This window comes from Castor canadensis, chromosome 5, assembly GCF_047511655.1.
Source record: "Castor canadensis chromosome 5, mCasCan1.hap1v2, whole genome shotgun sequence".
Classification (NCBI taxonomy): Eukaryota; Metazoa; Chordata; class Mammalia; order Rodentia; family Castoridae; genus Castor; species Castor canadensis.
In genome coordinates, this window is record NC_133390.1 from 4,864,440 (window position 1) to 4,891,559 (window position 27,120).

The 27,120-nt window shown below is 44.4% G+C and overlaps 1 protein-coding gene and 1 long non-coding RNA gene across 6 annotated transcripts in view; one reads left to right on the forward strand and one right to left on the reverse strand.

The window, feature by feature from the left end:
- Positions 1-27,120, forward strand: part of Dscam (DS cell adhesion molecule) — a 657,480-nt gene that overhangs the window by 545,220 nt on the left and 85,140 nt on the right. For 2 of the 5 annotated variants that reach the window (XM_074072614.1, XM_074072615.1), the window contains exons 17-19: positions 16,773-17,013; positions 18,383-18,529; positions 25,060-25,215. In XM_074072614.1, the coding sequence (XP_073928715.1) occupies positions 16,773-17,013; positions 18,383-18,529; positions 25,060-25,215 (544 nt within the window). Of the gene's footprint in view, positions 1-844; positions 5,968-16,772; positions 17,014-18,382; positions 18,530-25,059; positions 25,216-27,120 lie in introns of those variants that run through there. The other 3 variants (XM_074072617.1, XM_074072616.1, XM_074072619.1) reach the window with 3 other exon arrangements.
- Positions 6,241-26,305, reverse strand: LOC141423184 (uncharacterized). Its single transcript, XR_012447837.1, has 3 exons — positions 26,116-26,305; positions 9,253-10,150; positions 6,241-9,154 (listed from the first exon to the last, which is right to left on the reverse strand). It is a non-coding gene; the product is annotated as an uncharacterized lncRNA (long non-coding RNA).

Here is a 27,120-nt window from a genome sequence, read left to right on the forward strand (position 1 = left end):
TATTTGTATTCACATTTCGAAGATTTTTACAGTAGATTTTGCATCTCCAGAGAACAAAGGTGCTCTGTGTTACTTGTTTTATTCCTTGAATCTAATCAAGGAAGTAGTGAGAGTGACAACCCTGACTGAACTCTAATGACATCCCAGTGACAACTTTCCCAGTTGCTTTTTGTGAGAACAGACAATCCACTGAGCTGATGGGAAAGAGAAAAGTCCTAACTGTATCACTAGTTACCCACGTTCTTAAGAGAGCCCCTTGGGTTCCTCACCAGGAAGATGGGCTGTGAAAGTAGCTGTGTCCCCAGGCAGTGCCACCCAAGTGTGGCTCAGATGCAGACTGACTGCCAGTTAGCTTGGTGTACAGCTGCCAGCTTCTGGGAAAGCAGCAAGTGTGAGCCACAGTAGACAAGGCTATCAGAGCCAACTTTCTCAAAGAAGGAAGTAGTGCTACTTGGTATTCTGGTGCAAGCTGATTACAAGCCAGTGCTTTGAGGCACCACTCCCCATGATCTTCAGTAAATGCCCTGTGGCACTTTCTCACCTGGTAAGGGATGATATCTTGGGACTTAGTCACCTCTTTAAAGGTAGCTGGCAATGACTATTGTAGGCCAAAATCCACTTTATCTAGAGAGATATTATTGAATTAGCTTGCACTCACTAGTCCAGTTCTGCATTTCTCACTGCATGTAGGGTTTTTTTCTTGTCTCTTCCCTCCCCCACTTTTTCTGTGTCCTCACCTAAAGAAGAAGGTAGCTAACAACCATAGGGAGGTAGGTACTCAAAACTCACACCTCTGGTCACCCTTGCAAACCTGATCCAATGTACCTGTTTATTTTCATTCTAGTATGCCTTCTTTCAAAATATGACCAGCATCTGTAACAAAAATGGATTTTCATTGTTGGGGTGGACACTACTTTTGGTATCAACACAGGCTAATGCAGGGAGCGCCTTTGTGTCAGCTTTTATCACCCCAGCCACTGAGCTGCATTTTCAGCAGGCAGCATGACTTGGCTGTTAGCTGCACAGACAGCATGGCCGAGGAGTGTGGAGTAGCTGCTGTCCGTCTTTGTGAACACATCGACACCCCTAAGCATCACACACACTGAACAATAAAAGGCACTCAGCAAGCTGTAACCCTATGTGCACGCTGGCCACACTACAGACAGAATGCTGACTCAGTCAGTCTGCCTTGAATTAGACACTGTGAAGTTTGCAATTTGCTGCTGAAAAAGACCAGGTATTTCTGTGTCCTCAAAAGCTTTTTGGGTCCTGCATGATGGAAGTGACTGTTCACAGAACATCTAGCTCTTACAGCTAAAATTGGAAACTTCTGGGGGTTTAAAAGGCGTCTCTCTAAAGAAAGAAGCAGAAAAAGTCAGGAAGTTGCAAGTACCGAAGAGAAGAATGTGGTGTGGGCCTTGCTTTTGTTAGATTGTGAGCAACTACAGTGTGATGTAACAGTGCAGCCTGGTGTAGCTGATGGCATTGCCTGGTGTGCTGTGACCTGCCTGGCTGAATTAGGCACAGCTGCCCTTCATTGGCTTCCCACTTCATCTTGGCCTGAACAACCTTTAAAATGACATCGCCAATTCAACCAAACTGTGTGTCACTGTACATGATCTAAAGGATGGGAAAAATATATACGTGTCACAAAATACTCTTTTCTATGGTAGAAGAGTCCAAAATATGCATTTTATGTAAGGAGACTGTCAAGGAAGGGTAAGAAAGTAGGAGGTCAGAAAAGACTAATAGTATTGACATGTTGGCGAGCCAGGATAGAAATGTAAGGAGCAGTAGGAAGTCAATGGTGGAGTCTCATTCACCATCATGAAACCACTGATTGGAGGCAAAGGACACAATCAATGGAAGACGTGAGGCAGAGGTGACAAAGCTTTGGGGTTAGAGTGGCTAAACAGTCGTTTTAGACGCTAAGCCTCTTACAGGTCAGGGGCACATTGTGGCCTAACTCTGGAGTTATATATTACATTTGTTTATTGTTATATAAGCAACACTTCTGTAGAACCTTCTATTGAACCAAATAAACATTCCCCCCTTTTTATTTTAGTTATTTCTTTCACCAAAGAAAAATTTCTGATTTAAAATTTTTGGAGTCTGGCCCAAGCTGTTCATGACCTATGTATGGAATCCAGATAAGTCCTGTAGACACTCAAGTCTCCCTGACATCAGGCTGCAACACCCCAACTCAGGCTCATTGCTTCCTCCTTCCCCTTCATATCTGACATGGAGCAGGTCCCTTGCTATTGGGATCTCCAAACAGCAGACAGTGACACAGGAGCAACTAACTTGTGCAGTGAAATGCCCCAGTGCAAACAGTGGTGAATCCAAAAGATGTGCCCCATCTTTTGTGGTTTCCACCGTAACCAACCGAAAGGTAAAGTGCGATGAATTCTCATGAGTTTTATAGGGCATGGGCCTCTGCGTACCACAAGTGTGAACCCATAGGGAGATGTCCAAGAGCAGTGCTGTGTGTGATGTTTGTTGCGCAGGATAAATCCTCAGACTCTGAAGGACTTCTCCATATTTCCAGTTAAATAAAAACATAAAGCAACACCTTAACAAGGACCCAAGAAACCAGTCATTGCTCATTTGTTCCATTTGTAATGTGTTCTGCATCTCTCTCTACCTATCCATTGGGTCACCTTCTTAGCTGAGCCATGTGACTGGTTCAAAGACCCCAGTCCTCTGTACAAGAGCAGAGCCACCCACTCCTGGCAGGTCTCCCAGATTTGCAAACAGTTCTTTTCCAGTGACCAGATGCAAGGTACAACGACAAGATGCCAGCCACCTTTCCAAGGGTCATTCAGCCACCCAATGTGGGACTCGGGTCTGATACCAGGCATGCTGGGACTCAGCATAGGAACCATTTCTCATTTCAAAATCCAGTGAAAAGTCTGCACTCCACAGCTAACTGACACGAACAGGACACAGATTTCACTTAGCCTAAGAAATAGGACTAAGGCTCTCTATAGGCTGAAAGCTGAGGGTTCTTTTAGATGTTTTGTTCTGACACCTGATTGAGCTTAGGTGAATTGGGCACAATACAAGACATGTAAGGTAGGCATTTTCATTTGTTTGTCTCCTAGCTATTAGGTTATAAATTTGTTATATGTTATTCAGTTAGGAGGCAAGGTTATGTTTTTGACTTAGAGAACAAATGATCAGAAATGCTAACAAAACTAATGAGTAGGACCCATGAGGTTGCAGCTGTATAATGAGCATTTGGGACATTTATTGGTGACCTACCCTTAGCTCTGTCTTAACCTAATACATCAGCCCCACAGTGTGTGAGCGGATGGGATTCTCAGGTAGGGATCTTAGGGCAAAAATTGCTTATGGTCAGAATAATATTGAAAATGAGATAAACTGTGTTAAGTACAGTCTGTGTAATTTTACCCACCCAAATCTAAAAGGATGTACATATATATGAAGTGTAATATTCACAGGAAAATGTTAGGAGTATATATAAAAGTATGACAGTATTTTATGATACCATGCATAGATTAGGGTTGGCATTAGCTAAGTGCATCTCCAACAAGTGGGTTGTGTGTAATAAGAAGATTGTATGAAAAGTACTGAATCAGATTTCAGGAAAATTAGTTACTACTCCTATCTCTACACCCAATTAAAATGACTTTGAGCAAGTCACTTTGTTATTGTTGAGATTCGAACCCTTTTCTCGGTCTGATTTGTGTGTCCTTTCTTAGGCCGTAGCCAGGTAAGTAACCGCGCACTTTGTTGGCACGTTCTCTTCCCTGCTCATCCTGCATCCTTGCTAGGACAAGGGAAATGGGCACATGGGTCCCATTTAATGACAACTCTCACTTCCATCCCTGCCCGAGGTGCTCGACCCCGGGTTCTGGAGAGCGGTTCCATGTCTAGAAACAAGCATCTCCCAGTAAACACTGTGAAACTTACATACCCAAACGAATTTCATTTTAAGTAATGTAGCAATGGATGTGTAGGATTTCAGAAATGTATTCAAAAGACTGTCTCACATATACATTTACTGGTTTTCATAAAACACCATGCCATTTTTATAGAAAACAAATAGTGACTTCACGTTAAAGCGAACATGGCATTGAGCACTGTACATTGATTGAATGGCACCTTTCAATGGTGTGAATCAATGAGCACACACTATTTAATGTGTTTCCTTTTCTTAGACAGAAGCCCAGAAGTCATCTTACAGACGACATTTCTCATGTTTTCAGAGAGCTCAAATATTGAAGCTAGGTTATCAAACTGGGCACAGATGTTAAAATGAGAACTCAAGGGCAAAACGATAAAGCGCACCCAATCGAAGTTTACATGTGCCCCAAATGGTGTCTTCCATGTCACGAACATGTCTCCTAAGGGAAGGGAAGGAATGTGGCATGATTTTATCATTTACATCTTGGCTGGACAAAGTTGGTCGAGGTCTAGGGGAAGAATTCCAGCCAGGAAGAGCCTGAATTAACAGTCCCACTATGGCAAATTTCTAGACTATTCATATTAGTTACATTTCAGTGCTGTGACCAAAATACCTGACAGAAGCAACTTAAAAGACAAAGGATTTATTTTGACTCAGGGTTCCAGAGGGTTCAGCTCATGCTCACTTTGCCCCATGTACTTGGCGACAGGAGTGTATGGCAGAGGAAAACTACTCACTTCCTTATAGGCAGGTAACAGAAAGGGAGGCAGGAAGGGACCCGGAGAAGATATCCCCAAGAACACACCCCAGTGACCTTCCTGGAGCACCACCAGCTGGCGACCAAGTGTAACACACGTGAGTCTCCAGAACGTTTCATATTTAAACCCTAGCACTATTTTTTTTTTCTTGTCCTGAAGCAGGACAGAAAAACAGTGTGTGCTTTCAAAATCTTTTCACTAATTCAAACACATTTAACTTAATGCACTAAGATGTAACTAGCTGTATTTTCAAATAACCGTCTGTGATCTTTTAAAAAACAAGTGCCTCTTTGTATCAAAAACTTTGAAAGTTGATTTTAAATTCTCTCCACTCCTCTGTTGCATATCCGCTTTGAAAATTTTAGGTTGAGACAAAAAATAAGTTCTTTGTGCTTGAGTAATCACAGGGATATAGGAAATAAAATAATATAACCTTCATAAAATACAGTTTCATCCTGTTTCTTGTACAGTTGGGAGGAAGGGATTTTTAATAGAAATAACAGAATAGTTCAGGATTCCTTATTCACCTTTAGAAGCGAGAATTCTCAATAGACAGTAGGGTACAGGGGCTGTGACTCCATGGGTCTGCAGAGCTGTGTCCCTCTCTGCATTTGGACATACTTCTGGAACATTGCTGACATGCCAGAGTAGCCCACTGGACACTTTTTCAATGTTCTCCCCCATTACCTGTTCCTGGGCTGCAATGCCCAAAGTTCCTCTAACTTAGTCATGTGCCCCTCATTACCCAGGTGTAGGTGAGGGGCAGGTAAGTAGCTCTGCAGGAGAAACACCGTCTTACCTGTAAGTCATCACTGAGGTGTCGGTGGCAGACATTGAGCCACCATCGGCGATCCCTGTGCATGCCGATGTCATGTGACTTCTTCAGCTGGAACTCAAGTTAGAACTTGCCCTCGAAGCCAGGAATAAAGGAGAGGAACTGACTCCATCCTGCACTGGCCCAATCCCCAGCCTCCTTCCCACCTGTTCTCACCTGTCCCGCCCACCCAGAGCAGTCTCCTTTACCTGTGGGTCCAGCCCACACCCCTGTCCCTCCATTGCATCTGTCACTGTCCTGAGTTTCAACCCTGTGGCTTTGTGGGCCCTTTGGCCTCTGCCTTAACTCCTCAGCTCCACAGCCATAGCACAAAAGCAGCTTCGGTCAATGGAAGGAGAGCAGCTGGCACAGATCATAGGCTCGCCCCGAGTCACAAAGCATCCTACCTCTGAATTTACATGTTATGTGCACCACGTGCAGAATTTACTAGAACATCTTTACAAGGGGAGCGATAAAAAGAAAAAGAATCAAGTGTATGTCATGTATTTTGTCAGTTGCTTTATGTTACACTCTATAATACATAATAGATGTATTTACATATCATATAATACTTAAATAAGTATTTAGTATTTACTTATTTATTGTAGAATATATGTAATATATCTATGTATTTTACTATAAGATATAAATATTACAGAATATGTAAACATGTGAATATTCAAATACCTATGAATGCACATACAATTATGTAATATACAAATAATAAATGCATCTGTTTATCTTTCAATTATATGTAAATATATTTCTTTATATGAAGCATAAATGAATAGATAAAATCCACCACAAGCTATTTTTTAGCAAAGATTGATATAAAACACATGACAAACAGGCTGGGCCCAGGGACCCTATCTCATCAAGCCTGTACTGCTGAACTGAGAGCCACCACATCCAATTGAAATTCATCTCAAACGTCCTCTTGGTCACAAGTTCCTCTGGCATAGATTAAAACACTCAGGAACTCTGTCCAGGTCTGAGTTACAGCCAGCCTTGCAGTCAGGGCTCTTCTCAGACCTGAGCTCTTTTGGTTCTTCTGATAAGCTCTGCTTGGCTGTGACAAAGCCACAAAGCCCCTTATCCCTGTCTCTCTGTCTGTCTCTCTGTCTCTCTGTCTCTCTCTCTCTCTCTCTCTGTCCCAGTCTCTATCTGCATATACCTGGTGGTGCCATTATCACAATCCCAAGATTCTGCCACTTCAGTCACTTCAGGGTTCTCTGGGTTATGCTAGAATTTTCATTGTCAACAAACATGGTGGGAAGAAGGGAGAAGTTCCATTTCAAAGGAGACAGGGCCTGCCCTCTGTGAGTGTCCAGAGCATCGGTCCTGAATTCTCCTGGCCTTTGCACCAGGCCAGGTCCTCTGGCTTTTCCCTTCTCTCCCTTCCCTAGTGGAAAGGGTCAGCTCAGTCCTGAGGAATATTCCTTCACCCTCCTTTCTGCTTTATCCTCCTCCTTGAGTGATACAGGGTGTCTTCAGAACAGAACTGATGTATGGGCTGAGGAAGGGAAATGAGGTCTGTCTTCAACTTGCTCAGCCCTGCCCCAACTGGTCCCTGTGCTCAAGAGTGTTGGATCATCAACTGGCTCTCCTATAAAACCTCTAATATTAGATGTTTTCCTCTCCCAACTGAAAAAACCCACTTCTGTGCATTATTTGTGATGCTGTCACCTTGCCTTTGATGTCTTGTCTCTTGTACTTGCTTAGTAGGTCTGGGTGAGGGAGGTCCCTCTGCCTTTGAGGCCATTTGCTTGTCTTGGTCTCGCCTTTCTTGTTCACTCTGCTGTATCCAGGGGCTCCCATTACCTGCAGGAGAACTACTCCAGATTGGGTCCTCCAGGGATGCATGGGTGAAACCAAGCCTTACTGGATCCCCCACATCCACTGAACATTGAGACCAGTCTTACATTCAGAGACTAGTATGCACCCCACTTGACTTGTCCCCCTCCAATCCTTTGCCTGCATACTGCCCAGACCTGCAAGCTGGGCCAGTCTTCCAAAACCTGAGTCTCCATATGGATTTTTTCCTAGTGGGTCCTGGATGCACCTCTAGGTGACCCATTCAAACATCTCCAGAAACCACTCCTTACTCTGTCCCTGCCTTCTCCCTGGCCTGAGTGCAGGTGTCTCCACTCTCCTGTCACTTCTCTTCTACTGGCCACTACTACTCTTCTTCTACTTCTCTTCTACTAGACTTTGGGACACTCTAGAAGCCACCACACTTATCTTCCATTTCTGACTAGATCATGGTGACCCTATAGGCTCCAAATCAAAGTCTGGCCTCTCAGAACCATACCTATATCACACATCTGTCACTCCCCACTTATTTCTCAAACCTGAATTGAATAGCCCCTTTGTTCTCAATACTATCTCATTGTCAGGTCATGTGGCCATCTTCTATTTCATAAAACACAGTCACCTCATTCTCTCCTAGCCCCTGGGTTGGCAATGATTTGAAGGAGAGAAAACATGGCCATCCATGTCCCTCTTAGGAGACCTGTGATATTGATAGCACACACAGTATAATGAGCTCTGAGGACAGGAGAGAGACAGGAACGGAAATAACCCCTGAAGGCTTGAAATGTGGTTCTCCTCTCTGTGACATTGCTCCCCCAACAGCCCTCCTCCACTCATCAGGACAGGCCACTGAGATCTGTGCAGCAGAGCAGGTCACACTCCAACCCTGCCCCTGTGGTGGAACTGAGTTCCTTTGGCACAGTGTGAGGCAGTGTGACTCACAGGACCACCAAGGTTTTGCAGTTTTATTTTGCATCCATTCCCTTTTGTTCTGCAGAAAAAGAGACTGGGAACATGAGTCACTGACTGGCTTGAACAATGGGAGCATGCTCAGTCTCTGCATTTTAACTAAACAATCCTCCCCTAGCTGGATCTAAATTGCAGAGTGACCCCCCTCCCCACAGTGACAACCACAGTGGTTCTCAGGCTTGAGCTATACCTCTCTCCCTGAGAGCTTGTTCAACAGACACAGACCCCCATACTCTGCATTTGTTTCTGATCCAGGAAGTCCGAGTGGAGTCCCTCCTTGCCTCTCTAACAATGTCATTGGTGATGTTGCCATCACCGGGGGTGGGGGCACCACTCTGAGAACCACTGCCTCCAGACTCCAGTGTCTTGCCCTGAAGTGCTTTCCTGGTTTGTCTGTGCTCTCATCCCCAGGTCCACGGTCGCCCCCAGTGCCTCACCACAGGCTCACTCTGAGCTGGTTTCCGTCTCTGGTTCTTTCCTGGGTGTGTATCCTGATGGCTTTGCCTGCAGCATTGCTCCTCCTACCATTCTGCAGTGCCTGGTCACCTTTAGGCTCAGACGAAGACCTCTTCTCTAGAACCCTCTTCTCCTAATGCAAAGGACACCCCCACCCTCCTTTGCCCTTCCCTTCCATAGCACCCTGAGCAAGTCCTCAGCACAGTGCAGGCATCCCACCCTGCTAATCCCCCATGGACATGTCCTTGCTGCCTGTGCACAGCACCCTGTGTTGCAGGCTCCTGCTTCCTGTTTGCTCAGGCTGATATTCTCCCTCACTGAAAGGTCTTAGTGTGCGGCTGCTGTAATGTGGAGCACACCCAAGAAAAGAGGGCTGGAGGAAATGCTCAAAGATGAAGGAGACAGCCTGCCACCCTGTAATAAAAAGAAAAGCATGGCAGAATATATGCTAAGTGAATTTGCAGGAATCTAGTGGAAAAGCTTCAAACCATTTCTCAACTGTCTCCACATACCTGCAGTAGGAGGTGCTCTTCAAAACCAGAATTCTGCAGTGAGGGCTTTTGGCTGAGTAAGGTCAACAGCAAAGCCCATTCCTTGCAGTGGGAAGGGGAAGGGCAACAGGACAGGGTTGGGCTATCTGCAGAAGCTATGCCTGGGCTAGTCATTGCATCCACATGATGATGTGAGCATTCACAAGTCTCTGCTTCGCTGTCTCTTTAAAGGGTGAGGAGCTGCCAGAGGCAGCTGATTTGGAAGGACAGTAAAATACAGTCACTTGCAAACCTTACAAATAAATTAACATGATGCTACTGTTGTCATGGAGATTCAAGAGAAGTCTCTTAAGGAAGTGGGGGTTGGGCTGGATTTGGAGGCAGGAGAAAGGGCACCAGGAGGAATGAAAGGATACTGTTTACCAGGTGCAGGAGGGCTGAACCAGGGAGGACAGACAGAGGAAACACAGGGAAGCCAGGGCCATTACTGCAGCCAAAGGTAAATGAGCGGAAGAATAAAATTCAGCATGGGGAATAGGATTAATCCTTCCATGAGAAATGTAACAGTGAAGGGGTACGACTTTCACCTTGAAGTGCAGCCCCTTCAAAGAAGTGAAGAGACAGCTCACTTATGAATGCAGTCTGCACACAACAACAGTTTCCTGTGTAGAAAGGACTGTTTGTGGAGTCCTTCAATACAGAGTGAAAGGGAGCTTTTAGTGGGGTTTTGTTTGTTTTGGTTCTTCCAAGCACTTATTTTGCAAAATATTCCTTTAATTTGTCTGAAGAGGACAAGTTGCCAGGTGAGATGTATTATAAATCTGTGGGTTTGTCTTGATTGATCCTTATTGTAAAAGCAGGCACCCACTGGCTGGCTGAATAAGTAAACAGTCTCTCTTTCTGGAACAGTCTTTCTTTTCTAGAAAAAAGAAAAAATGAATTATCCGCATAAATTGGTACTTCAGAGACATTTTCATTCTTGGTGAGGTCTGGGAAAGAAAGCTAGACCCCTCCAAATGCTGCCTTAATGTGTCTGTCACCCCACCCATGGCCCACATGCTAAAGGATAGCATGGAAGCCATCTCTGGCGCTTCCTGCCCCACCCCCTGCAGAGCTGCAGAGCCTCTTCTTCTGTAGGCTAAGCAGCTAGATCATGGGTCTGAGTCCAGACATGTTTTCTGACTTCACATCCTTCCCAGCAGCCCTTCACCAGGTCCAATTGCAAACACGCAACTGGGAGCATTCTCACATTTTGTTGCACCTTGTATATGTTCAAAATCATTTTCTTCTTCATCCACAGGAACATTTCTGGAGCAGGGCCATCATGTTGAAATCCTGATTTGGATGGGGGAAAGGGATGGGCGAGATTTTTTGTACATTCCAGATTCCTAGAAGCCAGGCATTCCCTAAGAAGTGGCTGCCCTCGGAGACAGTGGGGATGCTAGTGAGGACAGGGCTTCTTGCTGGAGGACATCTGGGGAAGTCCCTGAGAAGTTGGAAGTCAAGTTGGCATGACCAATGAGCAAGGTTTTGAGAGTGAGAAGAAAGAAGAGCAACCTTTGGCAAGCTCTCTCAGGTGATACAGTGTATAAGAGAGCTCGAGTCTCCATGTTTCTTTAGGCAGTCGGAAGGAACCCAGGTAGTGAGGACTGGCCAGGAGGCAGTAGGTAAAAACTATAGCAGAGCTCAGATCTCAGAGCAGGTCCTGCTCAGGTCTGGGGAGAGAGATCATAGTCAAAGTGTTTTTTCAGGAAATTTGACTTTTCTAATACCATCCAACCCAAATTCAAAATATGTTTCAAGAACTCTCCCTGATTCCTTTTCTTTCTTTTCTTCCTACCTACCATTAGTCTCATTCATTTATTTTCACAACCAGTTCTATCAGTTGTTCCTCTGTGATATATTACAGCCTTAAAACACTGTTCTAAGGCCATTTCCCAACTCTAATGTCTTCTCCTCATAGGCCAACCATCTCTTCATTTCAAGTAGACACCTGCGTTAAGTCAAAATGTTTAAGGCACCATCCAAGACTACTTTTCAAGTGAAGGGTGTTACGGACTATCTTGTCTCAGGGTGACCCAGGCACGTGGATTAGTATATCTACACTGAGGGCATGTGGATTAGTTTGTCTACACTGATGTACACTTCTGTACCCCACTGGCTTATTGTCCACAACTCAGTGGGCCTCCAGGGTTGCTTTCCAAAACTGGATGGCAACCCCTAAAGTTCCTCATGCTCCCTGTGCAAACTGCACTGATGGATCTTTTTCAGAGATCTGTGTCGTATAAAATATGTCTTCAATGATTTCTTTAAACACAACTAAAAATTCAAATCTGATTATTCTGTCTACAAATTAAAAATGGAATTTAAACTTTGCCAGATCCAGTGAGAATATCTGCTTGCTTTTGTAAATAAAAATATAATCATGTGATCTATTAAATGTCCCTTTCATCAGAAATGCCTTGTTTACTATAACTTAATTAGCAAGCTTGGCAAAAAGTAGAAGTTATCTGAGGCTCTGTGAGAGGTTAAAACTAAATAAAACTTTTAGAGAAGTCCCATTAGCATTCCAAGTACACACTTACCTTGAGAAAGATGTTTTAATCTCATTGAAATTTGGTTAATTTGTGTGTGAAGGAAGATAATTACACTTTTCTGGGTACCTGTGAAAGGATGAAAGGAGATGGAGTGGCCATATGTAAGGCACCTATTGCAGTGACTGCTCTATGGTCATCAATGGAGATGGAGGTAGCAGAAGTGGTGGTAGTGACAGTGGTAGCAGCTGGCAGTGATGGGGCACTAGGCTAGTGATGGAGATGGTGAGATTGAGGTGGGAGTAATGGTAATGGTAATGATGGTGGAGGTTGTACCTTATTGGTAGAGGTAGTGACACATGTAGTGGAAAATGTGGAGGAAGTGGTAGGGATGGTTGTCACATTACACACGGTGGTGGCGGTAATGATGTGTGTTCACGGTAGAGATCTACGGGTGATGGTGTAAGTGTGAAAACAGTAGTGTGTTGGTGAAGGTAGTAGTGTTGTGTTGGTAATGACGAGGCTGATGAAGCTGGGTGAGATGGCAGCTGTGATATAGTGATGGGGATGGTATTGGTTATCATGGTGTTAACTTTGGTAGCAGTGACAGTGATGGTGCATAGGTGTGGTAGAAGTGATGAGTGTTGATTGGCTGGCGGAAGTGATCGTGTTGGTGTGGGTGGGAGCCAGTGTTGCAGCTGAGATAGAAAAATACCCTAGAGGTGATTGTTGAACATTAAATTTGGAAAAGCAACTTTAGTGAAGTACGACTAACACCCCATAACACAGTACTAAATTCACAATTCAATAGTGTTCATTATGTTCACAGAGTTTTGAGCCCTCATCATAATTTCTGAACATTTTCATCACCAAGCATGGAAGCTTTTTACTCATAAGCCATCATTTATCCTACCCCCTACCCTGTAAGACTTCTTCGGGCCTCTTGGTTGGGGTCTGTAGACTATGAAACTAAACGTGTGTGTTCCATTTGTAAGTAATCACTCTCACTTCTTCCCTGGTGCAACAATTTAGTCTGCACGACAACTGCACATTGCATTAGTACCCTGAAAAGAAAATAGATGAGCGAGTGCTGCCACCATACAACTTGTCATTCTAGTCAAAGTATTTCTCTTCAAAATTCGAATGTTAAAAAAAGGAGAGTGTTTTGTTTTTTCCTTGAGATAAATATATCCCCTCAAGTTAACACATATTGTACTGCACCTCTAACAGAAGAATATTTAAAAATATTCTGTCTCATTAACAGCCAATTGAAACATAAACTTCAAAAAAAAAGACCATCATCCAGTTCTGGGACTTGAGCCCAATAAATAAACTTAGAAGCAGAGCGGCCATATTACAAAGGAGCTTCACAGAGCATATGTGGCAGAATATAAATTACAGAACAACGATATCCTAAGCAATGAAAAATCAATGAAGTCAAACAGTCTGAATCAATCTGAGGGAATGTGACTTTTTAAGACCGTGAAATAAAGATTAAATAGCAATATGGTCATAATAGCACATTGAATGGAAAACTTCAGACCCCAAACTGTACCGACTGTGAACTAACTACATAAGAGGAAATGCCTCACTTTAGGACAATAGATCGAAATGTGAATAGGGTTGTACAGGAATGGTGGCCTTACACTTTTATTACGAAGCAGAAGAAAATAATTTTCTATATGGTATTTTGTAGACATATCAAATAGGCAAACAAACCCTTACTCTAAAATTAGCAGGACTAAAATTGAATTCTGAGAAAAGTGTAAGGAATGCTCTTTTTTATTTTAAACAAAATTGAAACTGAGAAGAACAAAAACACCTGTGTTTTTATGATGGCAGAAAAGAGGGACAATGTCCCCCCATTTCTGTGCACATCACAGGCACGAAGCATCCCCAAGTCTGAGGAACTACAAGTCAGCAAGCTGTTCCCTTGACCACTTGTAGAAGCTTAGCAGAATCAGTTGCTCTATGTAACATTTTCTGGTAGTATTTGGCTCCATTGAATACACTTCCTTGACCTTTGTAATCTCCACATGTGATTCTAACTCTCTTAGAGCAGTCAAAGCTTTGCAAGGAGCGGAGTGAAGTAGTTTTAATGGTTAATACATGTGGGCTTAATTTGTAAAAATTATCATTTATACTCAAGTCACTGTATTTGTCATTTAAAAATGACATGAAATAGTAGAAATCTTTGTTGGTAGAACTGACTTGTAGACGACTTTTGCAGGGAAATTAATTTCATTCATTAATTAGCAGATATAAATGAAATTCAGTGGTTTCTACATAATAATTTCTGTGTAGTCAAATTCTCAAGATCTAGCATCTTTAGATATATTTAAAAACAGAATAAGTAGCCACAGTTCATCAATGCAATAGGCAAGCCATCTGTGGATTGAGGGGTGCATAGAAAGTGAGAAAAGGAGGAGTTAACTCTATGTCACTTGGCTAGAAAATTAAATGGTTGGCATGACTATGTATTTCATGGGTATCTGTTAGCACCATGCAAATGTACTAACTCAGATTGGTTATTGAGGGCAGCAACTGGAGTTTAAGCAAACCATAAATGAAGAAATGTGGCTGGCAGCTCAGCTCACACCTGTAATCCTAGCTGCTTGGGAAGCTGAGATAAGGAAGATTGTAATTCCAGACTAGTGTGGTGGGAGTCATAAAGAGACCCCCATCTCTACTGAAAATATCTGCGTGTGGTGGTACATGCCTGTCATCCCATCTAGATCAGAAAGCATAAAAGAGGAGGATTGTGATCCAGGCTGGCCTGGCAAAAACCAAAACCCTATCTCTAAAATAATCACAGCTAAAAGGGATGGCATCATGGTTATAGCAATAGAGTACTTGCCTGACAAGTGCAAAGTCCAGAGTTCAAGTCCCAATACTTCAAGAGAGAGAGAGAGAAAAAGAGGAAAGAATGTTCCCACAAACATGTACAATTTATATGTATCAATTGGAATTTTTAAATAAATAAATGTAATTTTACTGTCATTGTATCACTCAGACTAACTCCCAAAGATAGCTGAGGTATCTAATCTCACTGGGGTAAGCTTATTCAATGATGATAGCCATAAATGTGTGCTGAATTCATCAGTGCTGGTTCTCTGCTCAAAATCTTTTTCTGATTACTCACTGTCTGTACTCCTGCCTTCACATTTTGATGGTTTTCAAGGACTTTCTCCACCCTGGAGCTCCACCCCAGAGCTTCAGTCATGTCTCACTCCTGGGCAAGTGACCACCCTCTCCCCTGTCCCTACTGCAGGCTCTGCCAGCCACATCCTCTCCGCCACACCCCTGAGCCCTGGCCCAGTGCACCTGGGTTCTGCCTCTTTTGGGTCCTTCACACAATCTCAATTTTCATTTGCCTGTTGACCTTCATCATCCAGCCATGCATTCAACCCTTCCTAGTTCTTGGAACTAGGTGTTTATTTTCCCTCTCCTTCTGGATTATAAGTACTTTTAGGGCAGAGGAAACTTTCTGTACTCAGAGAGATCCAAATCCATAGTTTATACTTAAGTTATATCCAATCACCCCTCCATATCTGAGGAATTTGACCAACTTCTGATCAAAAATACTCGCGAAAAAAATTACACTTGTACTGACCTTGTATAGACTTTCTTTTTGATCATTTTTCCTTAAATAATACAGTCTAGACACTATTTATAGAGCACTTCAGTTTATTGGATATTATAAGTCATCTTGAGATGGTTTAACGTATACAGGAAGATGTGAATAGGTTCTATTAAATGCTGTGCCATTTTCTAGAAGGCACTTGAGCATTCTCAGATTTTGGTATCCAAGGGGAGTGCTGGAAACAACCAATTGTCCATAGACCCCTAGGGACAACTGTATACAGACACACACACACACACACACACACACATTTGTTAGGTGCTATAAAGTCTGCAAAACCTTTATTACTGGGAGCATCCCCTGGTGTGGCTCTTATTCTTGAGAAGTGTCTGGGGTCTTAAATCCAACATGAGGTAGACTCATTCCATCAGCAGGGCAAAGTTCACTGTGGCCTCTCCTCCCTGTTTCAGTCACCACAGGATGTTCCAAAGCAACTCTGGACTTATGAAAAGAACTTTGTCCCTCTCCACAGTGACCCACTCCCCCTCCCGTGCCAGTTTTCATCTGTTATTCTGGGATACTCCCTGAGAATGTAAGCTCCACGAGGGCAGGTCCTTTCCTGTGTATTTAACTTGGTTCTGTTTCCCAGCACCCAGGGGCAAGCTCAGTGGCCATGGTTGGTGAAGCATGAGGGGTGTCTCACTTTGTGACCACTGGGCACCTCCAGACCCTACAAATGCAGACTGTCTTCTAGAATGCTCCACAGGGAGACAAGCCAATCACAGCAGCCTGACCAAGAGCTGAGAGCACAGACTCTGGGTGTCCAAGTCACTCTCTTTCTGCCACTTGTACTCGGGTCACCTACTGTGAAAAACTGAGGGTCATGGTAGCATTTCAAAAGGAGGTGGGAGGCAGGTGGGTGTGCTTGATGGTAAAGAAGGAGTGTCCAAAGGTCAAGCACTGGACTAGTGTACACTGTTTCTATGTTTTCAATGACCCGGATCAAACATGCCTTGACAGTATTAATGGAAAATTCCAGAAATAAATACTTCATAAGTTTTAAATAACTTTTATTACAACATAATGTTGTAATTTTTCCATTTTATTTTCAGTTATTGCTATTAATCTCTTACTGTGTGTAGTAAGAATTGAATGAAAGTTTAATTATGAATTCAACTTTATCACTGGTATGTATATATAAGAAAAGACATAGAACTTATAGGGTTAGGTCCTATCCAGTTTCAGGGACTATTGGAAGTCCTAAATGTGTCCCTGTTGGAAAAACAGGGAACTGTGTGTGAATATTAATTGTACCTATGAATATTAATTGGCTTTATTTTTATTTTCCTAGGTTGCTGTGGGTGTTGATTTTACACTTGTTCTATACAAGTCTTCCTTAGTGTGTTCTTTCCTTTCCTGTTTAGGCTCCCAAGAAACACTTGCAAAACGGTATTATCCGTGGCTACCAGATAGGTTACCGAGAGTACAGCACTGGGGGCAACTTCCAGTTCAACATCATCAGTATTGACACCACTGGGGACAGTGAGGTATACACGCTGGACAACCTCCATAAGTTCACCCAGTATGGCCTGGTGGTGCAGGCCTGCAACCGGGCCGGCACAGGGCCTTCTTCTCAGGAAATCATCACCACCACCCTCGAGGATGGTAGGTTGGGTTTGGGTGGGCATAGCCCAAGGGTTCCCTTTGCTCTGGGGCCCCTTTTGCTCCTCACAGCCCACATAAGGCTCCCTGCTGGCTGGCCAATGCTTGGGGTCTGTGCCCTAAGAACCTCACCCACCACATGGATCCAGCCCAGCCTCATGAAGGACGGATGTGAATTGCAAAGCCAAAATGTGTTCTCTGTTCAGAACTCTCTCACTCAAGTCCTCAGTGAGACCACGGCTCTCCCTAGCATTGCAGAAGCCTGACTAGAGTCCAGAAATCTGATTTTCTAAGAATATTTTCCAAATCAGTGTCAAGAAGGCTTTTTTGTTTAAATTCCTGATGATTGCTTGCTATTCTCAAACATTTTGTGACCAGAGAAAACACAGTATCAGGTTTGCTAAAGCAGATCTCACGGTGATGGTGTGCCCCCTAGTGACTGTGAAAATTGACTGGTCCTTCCACGAAAACAAGAAAAACAGCCTGAAGTTAGAATTTCCAGCAATGCTTGAAAATAGAGAACTCTGGTGTGCAAGGGCCCATGTGATGCTTCCACATACAGTGGCAACTCTAAGTGGCAGGTTTTAGGGCAGTTGGTAATTACCTCTTTTGCAAATAGCCATTTGATCACAGATTTGAGGAAGCAAATTACAACTTTCCCCTGTAATTTCTGACAACTTTTGCAGAGAGAGAAGTCTCCTCTCTTCACTAGAAATGTGAAGACCAGGATTTCCCGTCTTCATAATCTGTGCAAAATCGCTAAATATACCTTGTTGGGTTTTTTTCATAAAGATGGGTGTTGCAGTCAGAATTTTCATCCTCTCCTAGCTCCCACATTGAAGATTTGCCTAAAATCACGGTCTACAATACACTGTTCTACTAACCTGACTCTTGTTTCTTTGCCTCTCTCTCCTCTGACGAAATGTTATAGCTTTGTAAAGTGGGTTGGGGGAATGGTCAGGGAAACCTGACCTGATGGTGCTTCTGCTTCCCCATGCTTTCCTCTAGTTAGGCTTCCAACTTGTGTGCTCAAAGCTGCTGAACCGGAGGGGATGCATGTGTGAAGAAGATGTAACTGAGAGCAGTGGCTTGCAAGGGAAATGGGGAAGTAAATTATTAAGCTCAAAAGTGGGCTCAATTCAAGTCCAGGATGACCTCCCTAAAAGAGGAGGGAATAAACTGGAAAGACAGACCGTGGAACCCATATGACAAACGTATAAATTCCAGATATATCTGGAGGGAAGTGGTTTGGGGATTGAGCACAATTTTTCTTTTGGTCTGCACACTGGAGTATTAAACTATGTTGCTTCTTCAGTATTGCCTTGCTCATAAACCCACCGCTGTGATTCTGATTCTGCTTATTTAATTTCAGTGCCCAGTTACCCCCCTGAAAATGTCCAAGCCATAGCAACATCACCAGAGAGCATATCAATCTCCTGGTCCACGCTTTCCAAGGAAGCCCTGAATGGTATTCTCCAGGGGTTCAGGGTCATCTACTGGGCTAACCTTATGGATGGAGGTAAGAGGGTGCTACAAGGACTGTGGGCTCATCCAACGAATGCAGTGTGGGGATAGTCAAGTTATGGTGGGTGCCTGTCACGGACACCCTGTCTTTTCTGTGATCTGACACTTGAACAGATGTGTATAAGCTGTCTCAAACCTCACACACCTTTAAAAAGCAAATTGGAGCCTGGGAGAAGGTGGCATGTGGGGAAATTAGCATGAATGTCTTTTCCTAATAATGAGTGTCTGTGTCAAGACTCTGCAGGTGGCACTCAAACCTTAATCTCTATCTAGATGTTCTATGTGGTATAGGTCCTAAAAAGTTGGCTGTTTCCTATTCCCCATATAGAATTCAGGAGAGAAACTTTTTACCTTCCTGTAGTTGAATTATAACAGTGCTCAGTGAGTTGCCATTAAAGCCAGAATCTTTGGGCCCAGGAGCACAGCTCAGTGGTGGTGTGCTTGACCAGCAGAGTCACAAGACTCTGGGTTCAGGCATCATAAAAAATTGAACTTCAGAACCCTGCATTTCTGTCAAGTCTTTTCCTCTTTCTCTTCCTTTCCCTTCTCCCTCTCTTTTAGCCTTCTCTTGTTTTTCTCTCTTTCCTTCCTCTCTCTCTCTTTCTCTTTCTTGTTTCTCTTATCTCTCTCTTGTTTTTCTCTTACATCTCTCTCTCATTTCTCTTTGGGGGCAAGACAGAATAATTTAACTTCTCAGGTGCCAAGATGGGAGCAGGAGTGACAGAAGGAGGCTACCTCCTGGTGCCTTTTTTTTAGAACACAGTGTTGTGGAGTTGGGTATCCCTGTTGGTGAGCATGCTAGGTGCACAGCAGAGCTGCAGTTCAACAAACAAGAAAGGCCTCCCAGGACTTGCTCATTGCAGCCCAGCACACACCTGCATAGGCCCCAGCTCTCCACTCCCAACCTCTTCCTGCACCCTCTTGCCCCTAGCACCTCATGCCTCCCCTTCACTTTGGAGCTGGTCTGACTGCTCCCAGGTATGCTCCGCTCTGAGTTGGGCAAATACAGCCAAGACCCCAGAGCCTGGCCCACTTCTGGTCAGGATCACCAGGTATGTTCTGCCCAGCAGGTCTCTACTCACACAGGTTAAGAACACAGGGGATCAGACTGACCTCACAGCTGCAAAAGGCTCTACTGTGGGTGCCAGGCGAAAGAAAGAAGTCACATTAAAATGAGGCCTTTTGCCCAGGCAATGCCAGTGACTGGCAACGCCTTTTTTTTTACCATGTCCCCAAGGAGGCTGTGAGCTAAGCCCCTGGCCTGATTGCTCTGGGAGTAGAGGCTAGCACCTCCCACACCACAGCCCTGGGGGGCGCTCCAGAGAGACTCACTGTAACAGACTTGAAACTTGTAACTGAGACCCTGCTAGGCACTGACACAAGAATTCAGCACCTGTTGGGTCGGAGATGGGGACATTCTGAACTAGAGAATGGGGCAGAGACACACTAATCTTGTAGGACCAAAGACCAACACGTAGCCTGGCCCTCACCCCCTCAGAAGGGCAGATTGAAGCAGAGGGCTCTTTAACAACACCCATCGCATCCAAAGAAAAAACTTTTTAAAAGTTGAAGTGTAGACAAATGAAAGTCAAAAGTCAAGCTGGGCGCCAATGACTCACATCTGTAATCCTAGCTACTCAGAAGGCAGAGATCAGGAGGACTGTAGTTCAAAGCCAGCCCCAGGCAAATAGTTCATGAGACCCTATCTGGAAAAACGCTTCACAAAAAAGGGCTGGTGGAGTGGCTCAAGGTGAAGGCCCTGAGTTCAAACTCTACTACCAAAATAAATAAATAAATAAAAAGTCATCTATTTTACTAGGATATCATTACATATATTTGTGATCTTTACTCCTCTTCTTGGATAGATGAAATTTAAGATCCTTAGAGGGTTACCTAAAGACAGCCTGACACTGAAGTCACTCTTTCTATTGTTCTGACTGGAGCTACTTCTAGAATCCAGCAGCACCTAGTCGTCTGTATGAACCATATTCTTACCTGTCATTCAAATTTACTCAGATTGCTGTTACCATCCTGTTTTAAAATGAGTAATATGGCTTTATACTATAATTTTTATTTTTTTTTCCTTCTTTTTTTTTTTTTAGTAGGGGGCACATTGTGGCAGTTACAGAAATTCTTACAACATATCAGATATGTCATACCTGAATTCACCCTTCCACCATTCTCCTCTGTCCCCTCCCCCATTCCTGGAACAGTTGAATATAGTGCAAATACTGTGCACACAGTATGTATGAAACAATGACACGTGTTGAAGCTGTCCCAGGCTTTATGTTTTTAAATCCTTAAAAACCTGAATATTCAAAAACACGTAATTCTTTTAATAAAGAATGCTAGGCGATGCATCAGTTTTTAAAAGACACTTCTGCTCACAGAATTAGGGTCACATTGAAGTGATAGACGTCTCGTGTAGAAGTTCTCTTGATTTCCAAAAGACAAGAAAGAAATCCTCAGAGACGCAAACCTGCTCATGATGTGCTGCCCGCCCACTGTCCATGGGAAATCACTGTGCACTGGCAACAGCTCCACCCACCACAGGGCATTTGCACAACACCTCCTGCTACAACCCATGGCTGATTGCCACTGCCTCAAACTAGTGACTGTATGCAAAACTGTCCCAGCCAAACCTTGAGAAAATGTCACACACACCCAATGTACACACACACCATGCTGACCACCCCATCACACATATGACAAACACCACACACGATACACAGCACACACGACACACAGTACAGCACACACATACCACACTGATCACACACATAGACACACATTGCATACCATATACACTACACACAACATAGATGCATATCAACTCACCACACTGACTACACATTGCACACACACCCCATATACCACAAACATAAGCACTACACCCAGCACACATAACAAACACCACCCATACTAGATACTGTACACACACACACACACACACACACAGATTGTTTCTACCACTGTGAGTAGCAACGGACTTTCTAAAATATGTACAAGAAACCTTTTTGTTCTTAATGTGATCAGATAAAATGTAAGAAGATAATGTGTCAGATAAGACAAGTTTAATGTATAATATTTTGGTGAGACTTCTGAGTTTTTAAATTATAATTAGAAAGATAACCTGGTTGGAACAGTTGGGCTGAAATGGCTGGATAAGTGTCCCCTGGAATGTCACCATTGCCCTGAGTCCCTGCCACCACTCAGCACTTCCATCCTGCCAGGCAAGAGCAGTGGATTCCGAAAGGAAGCCCCATTTCTGGGTCGGCCAGGTGTGCAGACTTTGGGGGTTGCTTCAGAAACCATTCCCACCCCTGTTTTGTTTTCTGCCTTAAGACCTTATAAGGATGGTGCAGAATACAAATAAACATATAAAACTATCTTGTCTTTTAAAAGACTTTCTGCTATAGAATATGATTTCTAGATTTATTTTGCATAATTGTTTTATTTTACACACAACTTTAACCGAACAGTACACTTTAGTTCATACATGTGAAATACACATCATATTTTTTCTCAAACAACTCTATTAGGGCTGTTAGATGGATTGAAATTCATCCTGAAGCCCTATGAAAAAGAGCAAGATCTAAAAGAATGGCAAATGACGCGTTGCCTTTGCACTTGGCTTTTTTCATCATTTCCCCTTTTATTTCCTGCATACCTGCCAATCACCCATATCTGTTACGAGGACAACACCCCCAACAAGAAACAATGGGGTGCTGGTATGGAGAGTGGATTCTGTGCTCAGGTAGCTTCAGAGATCTTCAGAGGGGCTGGAGGAGTGGCTCAAGTGATATAGCACCTGCCTAGCAAGTATGGGGTTCTGAATTCAAACCCCAGTGCCACCAAAAAAACAAAAAAAACCAACAATCAATAGAAATCTTCAGGGGATCATTTGAATGGAAGTTGACTGTGATCCTGTTCATGGTTCCTGATAAATTAGTCTATGAAAACCAAATGTGTAAACACCCAACCAGGCACCCCTATAGTGTACTGATTCATTGTCAGATGGATTCGTTGTCTCTCAGATGGGATTGTGTTGTTGCAATTGCTGTAAGCAGATGGGGAAGGGTCACATTGCTTTACCCCTCTCATCCCTATCCCCAGCTCATCCCTCTGTCACCTTCCAACATATCACAGTAATTCCACCACTTTCTCCATATTGTGATGGTGAGTTATGCATTCTCCATGAGTGAGACCCCTGTACCCCTTACAGGTGAAGAAATGAGGCTCCTGCCCACCAAAGGACACAGCCTTGCTCTCAGAACCAGTTCCCACCACCTTGTTCCTGGGGGCCTCTCCTCTTAGCTGTGCTTTCCCTGAATGTGCATGTGTGTGTGAGCGTGTGTGTCTGTCTGTCTGTGTGTGTGATCTTTGACACAATGCACGTGTCTAAATCAGAAAAGATCTGGATGCATTCTACATGGACAGTTTTCCCACGAGCATTCAGTTTTCATCCTGACCTAATGGGTCTACAGTAGATCTGGTCAGGAAGTGATCACTGAGTATGGAAAGACTCTTCCTTCAAAGGGGAGAATTTCCAATCCATCCACGCTACCAGTTATTGGCATTGTGCCCCCATGACAGCCACCTTGTAAGTCATCTGTTGAGACTTCTAAATTGTGACTTCTGAAGTTGCCCCTGCTGGCCTCTGTAGAAGACACTAGGCCATCAGCATCTTCCAGGAGCTGTCCCCTGTCTGCTTTCTCCCTAGGACAGTGTCCTTCCTACAGGATTCACACTCTGTCTGTCCCAGGTGTCCTCAGCCTGCAGCTCATGTTGGGTCCAGGCTTCTGTGACTCTCCTGCCACTCCTTGCTCCTCTCCCCTTACAACTCATGTGTGTGACAAGCTTTGGCCACCCCATTCACTGTGTTAAATTCCCTCTAATGCTATATCCAGTTCAACTTTGAGTCTTTTGGTGACAAAACCTAAAATTTTGTTAAAGGTATTTCATGGTCATCACAATCAAAACAATGTTAATGTTTGACCTTCTGCACAGTATGCTTGACACAGAGGAAAGAAAGACAAAGAGCAGGTGGAAAAGGCCAGGCAGCCAGAAAGCCCATTTCATCTGTCCAGTCTGGTATACCAGTTCCCCTACTCTCCCTTGTTTCAGCCAGTGACCACAGCCCAGTGACAGACAGTGAATTGTGGAAGTGAGGCCCTGGTCTGACTCCACAGCACAGCTGTCAGCCAGCTGCTGTGCCAGACTCCCTCAGCTTCCTCATCTGTCAGATGATGGGCTGTGGAAGTCAAGAACATGTCGAGCAGCTTCCGTGAGTTCCTGTTGGCACAGAGGGCAGTGCTAGTGCATGAGGGGTGAACCTGGCATGCCCACCACCTCTGCCAAGGCCTGCAAGCAAGGTGACTGACCGCTTCTACTGCTTCCCACATGCATGCAAAGGTCACCTTTGCTGCAGGACACTGGCTGGCCAGGAGGAAACCCCCTGGGTGTCACCTCACCCCCAAGACCTGGTAAGCACAGGATGCCAGGTGCCCCACTAGTAGCCATTTCGTCCCAATAAGCAGGTCCCAGGCCTCTGTCTCTCATGCCCTGCCACTGGCTCTTGAGGTGACACTCCCAGACCCGGGGCCACAGATAGTGTAGTCACTTCATCATTGTTTCAGGTACTCTCAAATTGCCATGTACAATATGTCAAAGATGGAGATGTGACATTCCATCTTTGAAGGCACTAGCTGATCCCACACTGGGAAGGGAGGTATATTTAGCGAATGCCAAGTTTCTGACACATCACCTGTCACTTCAGCAATGAGAAGAGCAGTTCACTCCAGGTAAAAGGAGGCGTTTTCCCCCGGGGCCACTCAGCATAACTGAGACCCATTTTTTTTCTTATTTAAAATTTTATTTTTCTAAGGTCTACACCTTGAATTTATGCCATCCATACCTGTTGTGACCCATCCACCACAATCAAGCTAATTAGCATAGCCACCACCTCACACCATTATTGTTCTATATTTTCTCCCCAAAGGATACAAAGTTTCAGTTATGCAAGATGAATAAGTTCTGGAGATCTGGTGACCGTACTCAGCACTGTATGTAATTGTACAGTTGCAATTTTCAGCTCAGATATTTGAGACGAAGGTAGGTACTTAAAATCTAGGTATGCTAAAGTGGAGTTTGAAAAACTCAAATGCAAACCCTTCATAATGAACAGCTGGCAAAGTAGAAGTGGTCACAGAGGGAGCGGTTTGTGGTCCCAAGTGTGCTGGCACAGGGGAGCGAGGCCATGGCTGGTCAACAGCCGCCTGAGGGCTTCGTGAAAGCCAGCCTGTGCTGATGGCATTGGAGTTGTAATGCTGAAACTTGGACTGAATTGCTATTTTCTAGACCAGTTTTCTGCCTGGCAGATCAGAGGGACCTTGTGCAAATGGCCACATGGAGCCGATGTCCCAGATGCCTGTGCACAGCCCCTGCAAGTCCTTTCGGTGTGAGACAGGCAGGGCACTGATGGGCGTGATCATGGGATGGTGTCTTCTTGTTCTTGTCCTCCAGAGCTGGGCGATATTAAGAACGTCACCACCACACAGCCTTCCCTGGAGCTGGATGGGCTAGAGAAGTACACCAACTACAGCATCCAGGTGCTGGCCTTCACCCGCGCAGGGGATGGGGTCAGAAGTGAGCAGATCTTCACCCGGACCAAGGAGGATGGTGAGACGTGGGGCAGGCAGTGGGTAGAAAACTCAGTTCCAGTCCTAAAGGCTGAGGGTCAGACACACTAGGCTCCTGTGAAGTGGCAGCATTCCTAAGGTGAAGCCATTGCCAGGAAGGTAGGCTCAGAGAGCTCAGCCTCAGCAGTCATCCATCAGGCTTTGCTGGCCTCCCACAGGTTCCTGAGAAATCCAGGCCACCCACTTTCTAAGTTGCTGCTTGAGACACATCGATCCTCTCTTCCTTGTGCTCCTCTTCTTCCTCCTCCTCCTCCTCCTTCCTTTATTTGCTCATTTGGCCCCAATACTATTTTAAACAAAACTACCTTTTATCCCAGGGACACATTACCTATTCTGACTGTTTTGATTTCTGCTAGAATAATTTTGTAACTTTGGTGTCTCTTGAGCCACCAGGATGAGCTCTGATTACTTCTCTCCTTCCCCTTGAGAATTATATACTGGTCTCAGTCCTATCATCCAAGGCTAGTTGGATCACTGTAAAGATCCTTGATTTAAGAGCTTTGTGACATTTAAAAAGAATTCTTCCAAGGATTCATGATGACTTGGTCAATTTTTAAGTCCCCACTCATTTCACCTCAGACCATTAGTTCTTGCTGTTCCACACAATTAGGATTGGGTCATGTGACTGTGGCCCAGACCTGCACAAACTGTAAGACCAATGACCTCTGGACTATTCTAAGGGAATCGTGCATGTGCTTTGTCTGAGCTGTTTGAGGAATGGTTTAAATTCTAATAAATAGAAGAGCAATAGTGAAAAGCAGCCCCCACCTTGGTGGAGGACGGAGCACCCCAAGACCAATCAACATCCCTGTGGAGACTCCAAGACCATTCAAACACCAGCTCATACCAGACATGCACTAACAAGGAACACATGGCTCACCTGAGGGCTGCGCCAACTTGGCTCTGAACTTGTCTTCTTGCCAGGTATTGAGTACCCCAGGATGGCAGACAGGAAGGGAAGGGAGAGCCAGGACTCTTTCCTATCATCTCCCAGGCATTGGCAGGCTTGATGTCTACACCTCCTCCTCTGGTACCTAGAATCACAGAAATGCAATTGTGCCATCCTATTCAACACTGGTTCTAGAAGCCAAGCTCGGAACTCAGGTTGCAGTTAACAAATGATTCATCTCCTCAGCCATCTCTTTCCCAACCATGGTTACCCAATATCAAGAGCAAGCTTTTTCCCACCTCACAGCTGATCTCCCTAATAGCCCCATCCGCCCACTTTCACATTACATTTTCACAGCCTCTCCAGCCCTTCTCACATTACAGTGTTTGCACACAATGCAGTGCTCACTTGCTTCAGTTTTCCAGGAACACACAGGTACTTTATCCTGGGACCATGTAGCTGTCAGCCAGTTCTGCTCAAAGGCACTGGATTGTTTCAGGAACTCTGAGGTCACAATACAGTACCATTAGGAAGTCACTCATGGAATGAGATATCCATGGGGCTAAGTCCTGCGTGAAAAAAGCCATAATTAAAATGCAATAGACAGTGTAAGTGCTGACACTGTCCTCTGCTGCCTAGGAACTTTGGGTGCCTTACCTAACCTTCTTTGAACTGAACTGGCCTCATGAACCACGTTGCTGCAGCAAAGTGCAAGGAATAAATGTATAAAAACTGAACCGAGGTGAGCATGCCTCGCTTGACATACAGTGGGCTGCTGCCTGACACCAGATGCTTGACTATTTGCTCTCCACTCCTTCAGAGCAGGGGCGGAGTATTCCCTTGCATCACTAAGCACAAATACACATGTCACTGGAATTCTTATCTAAAGAACAAATGGGTCAGCAACAAAATGGTGACATCTGCATTTTTCAGAAGAATGTACAGAAATCCAGTATGGGAGAAGGGTCTCCACAGACCCTATGGACTGGCAATTTT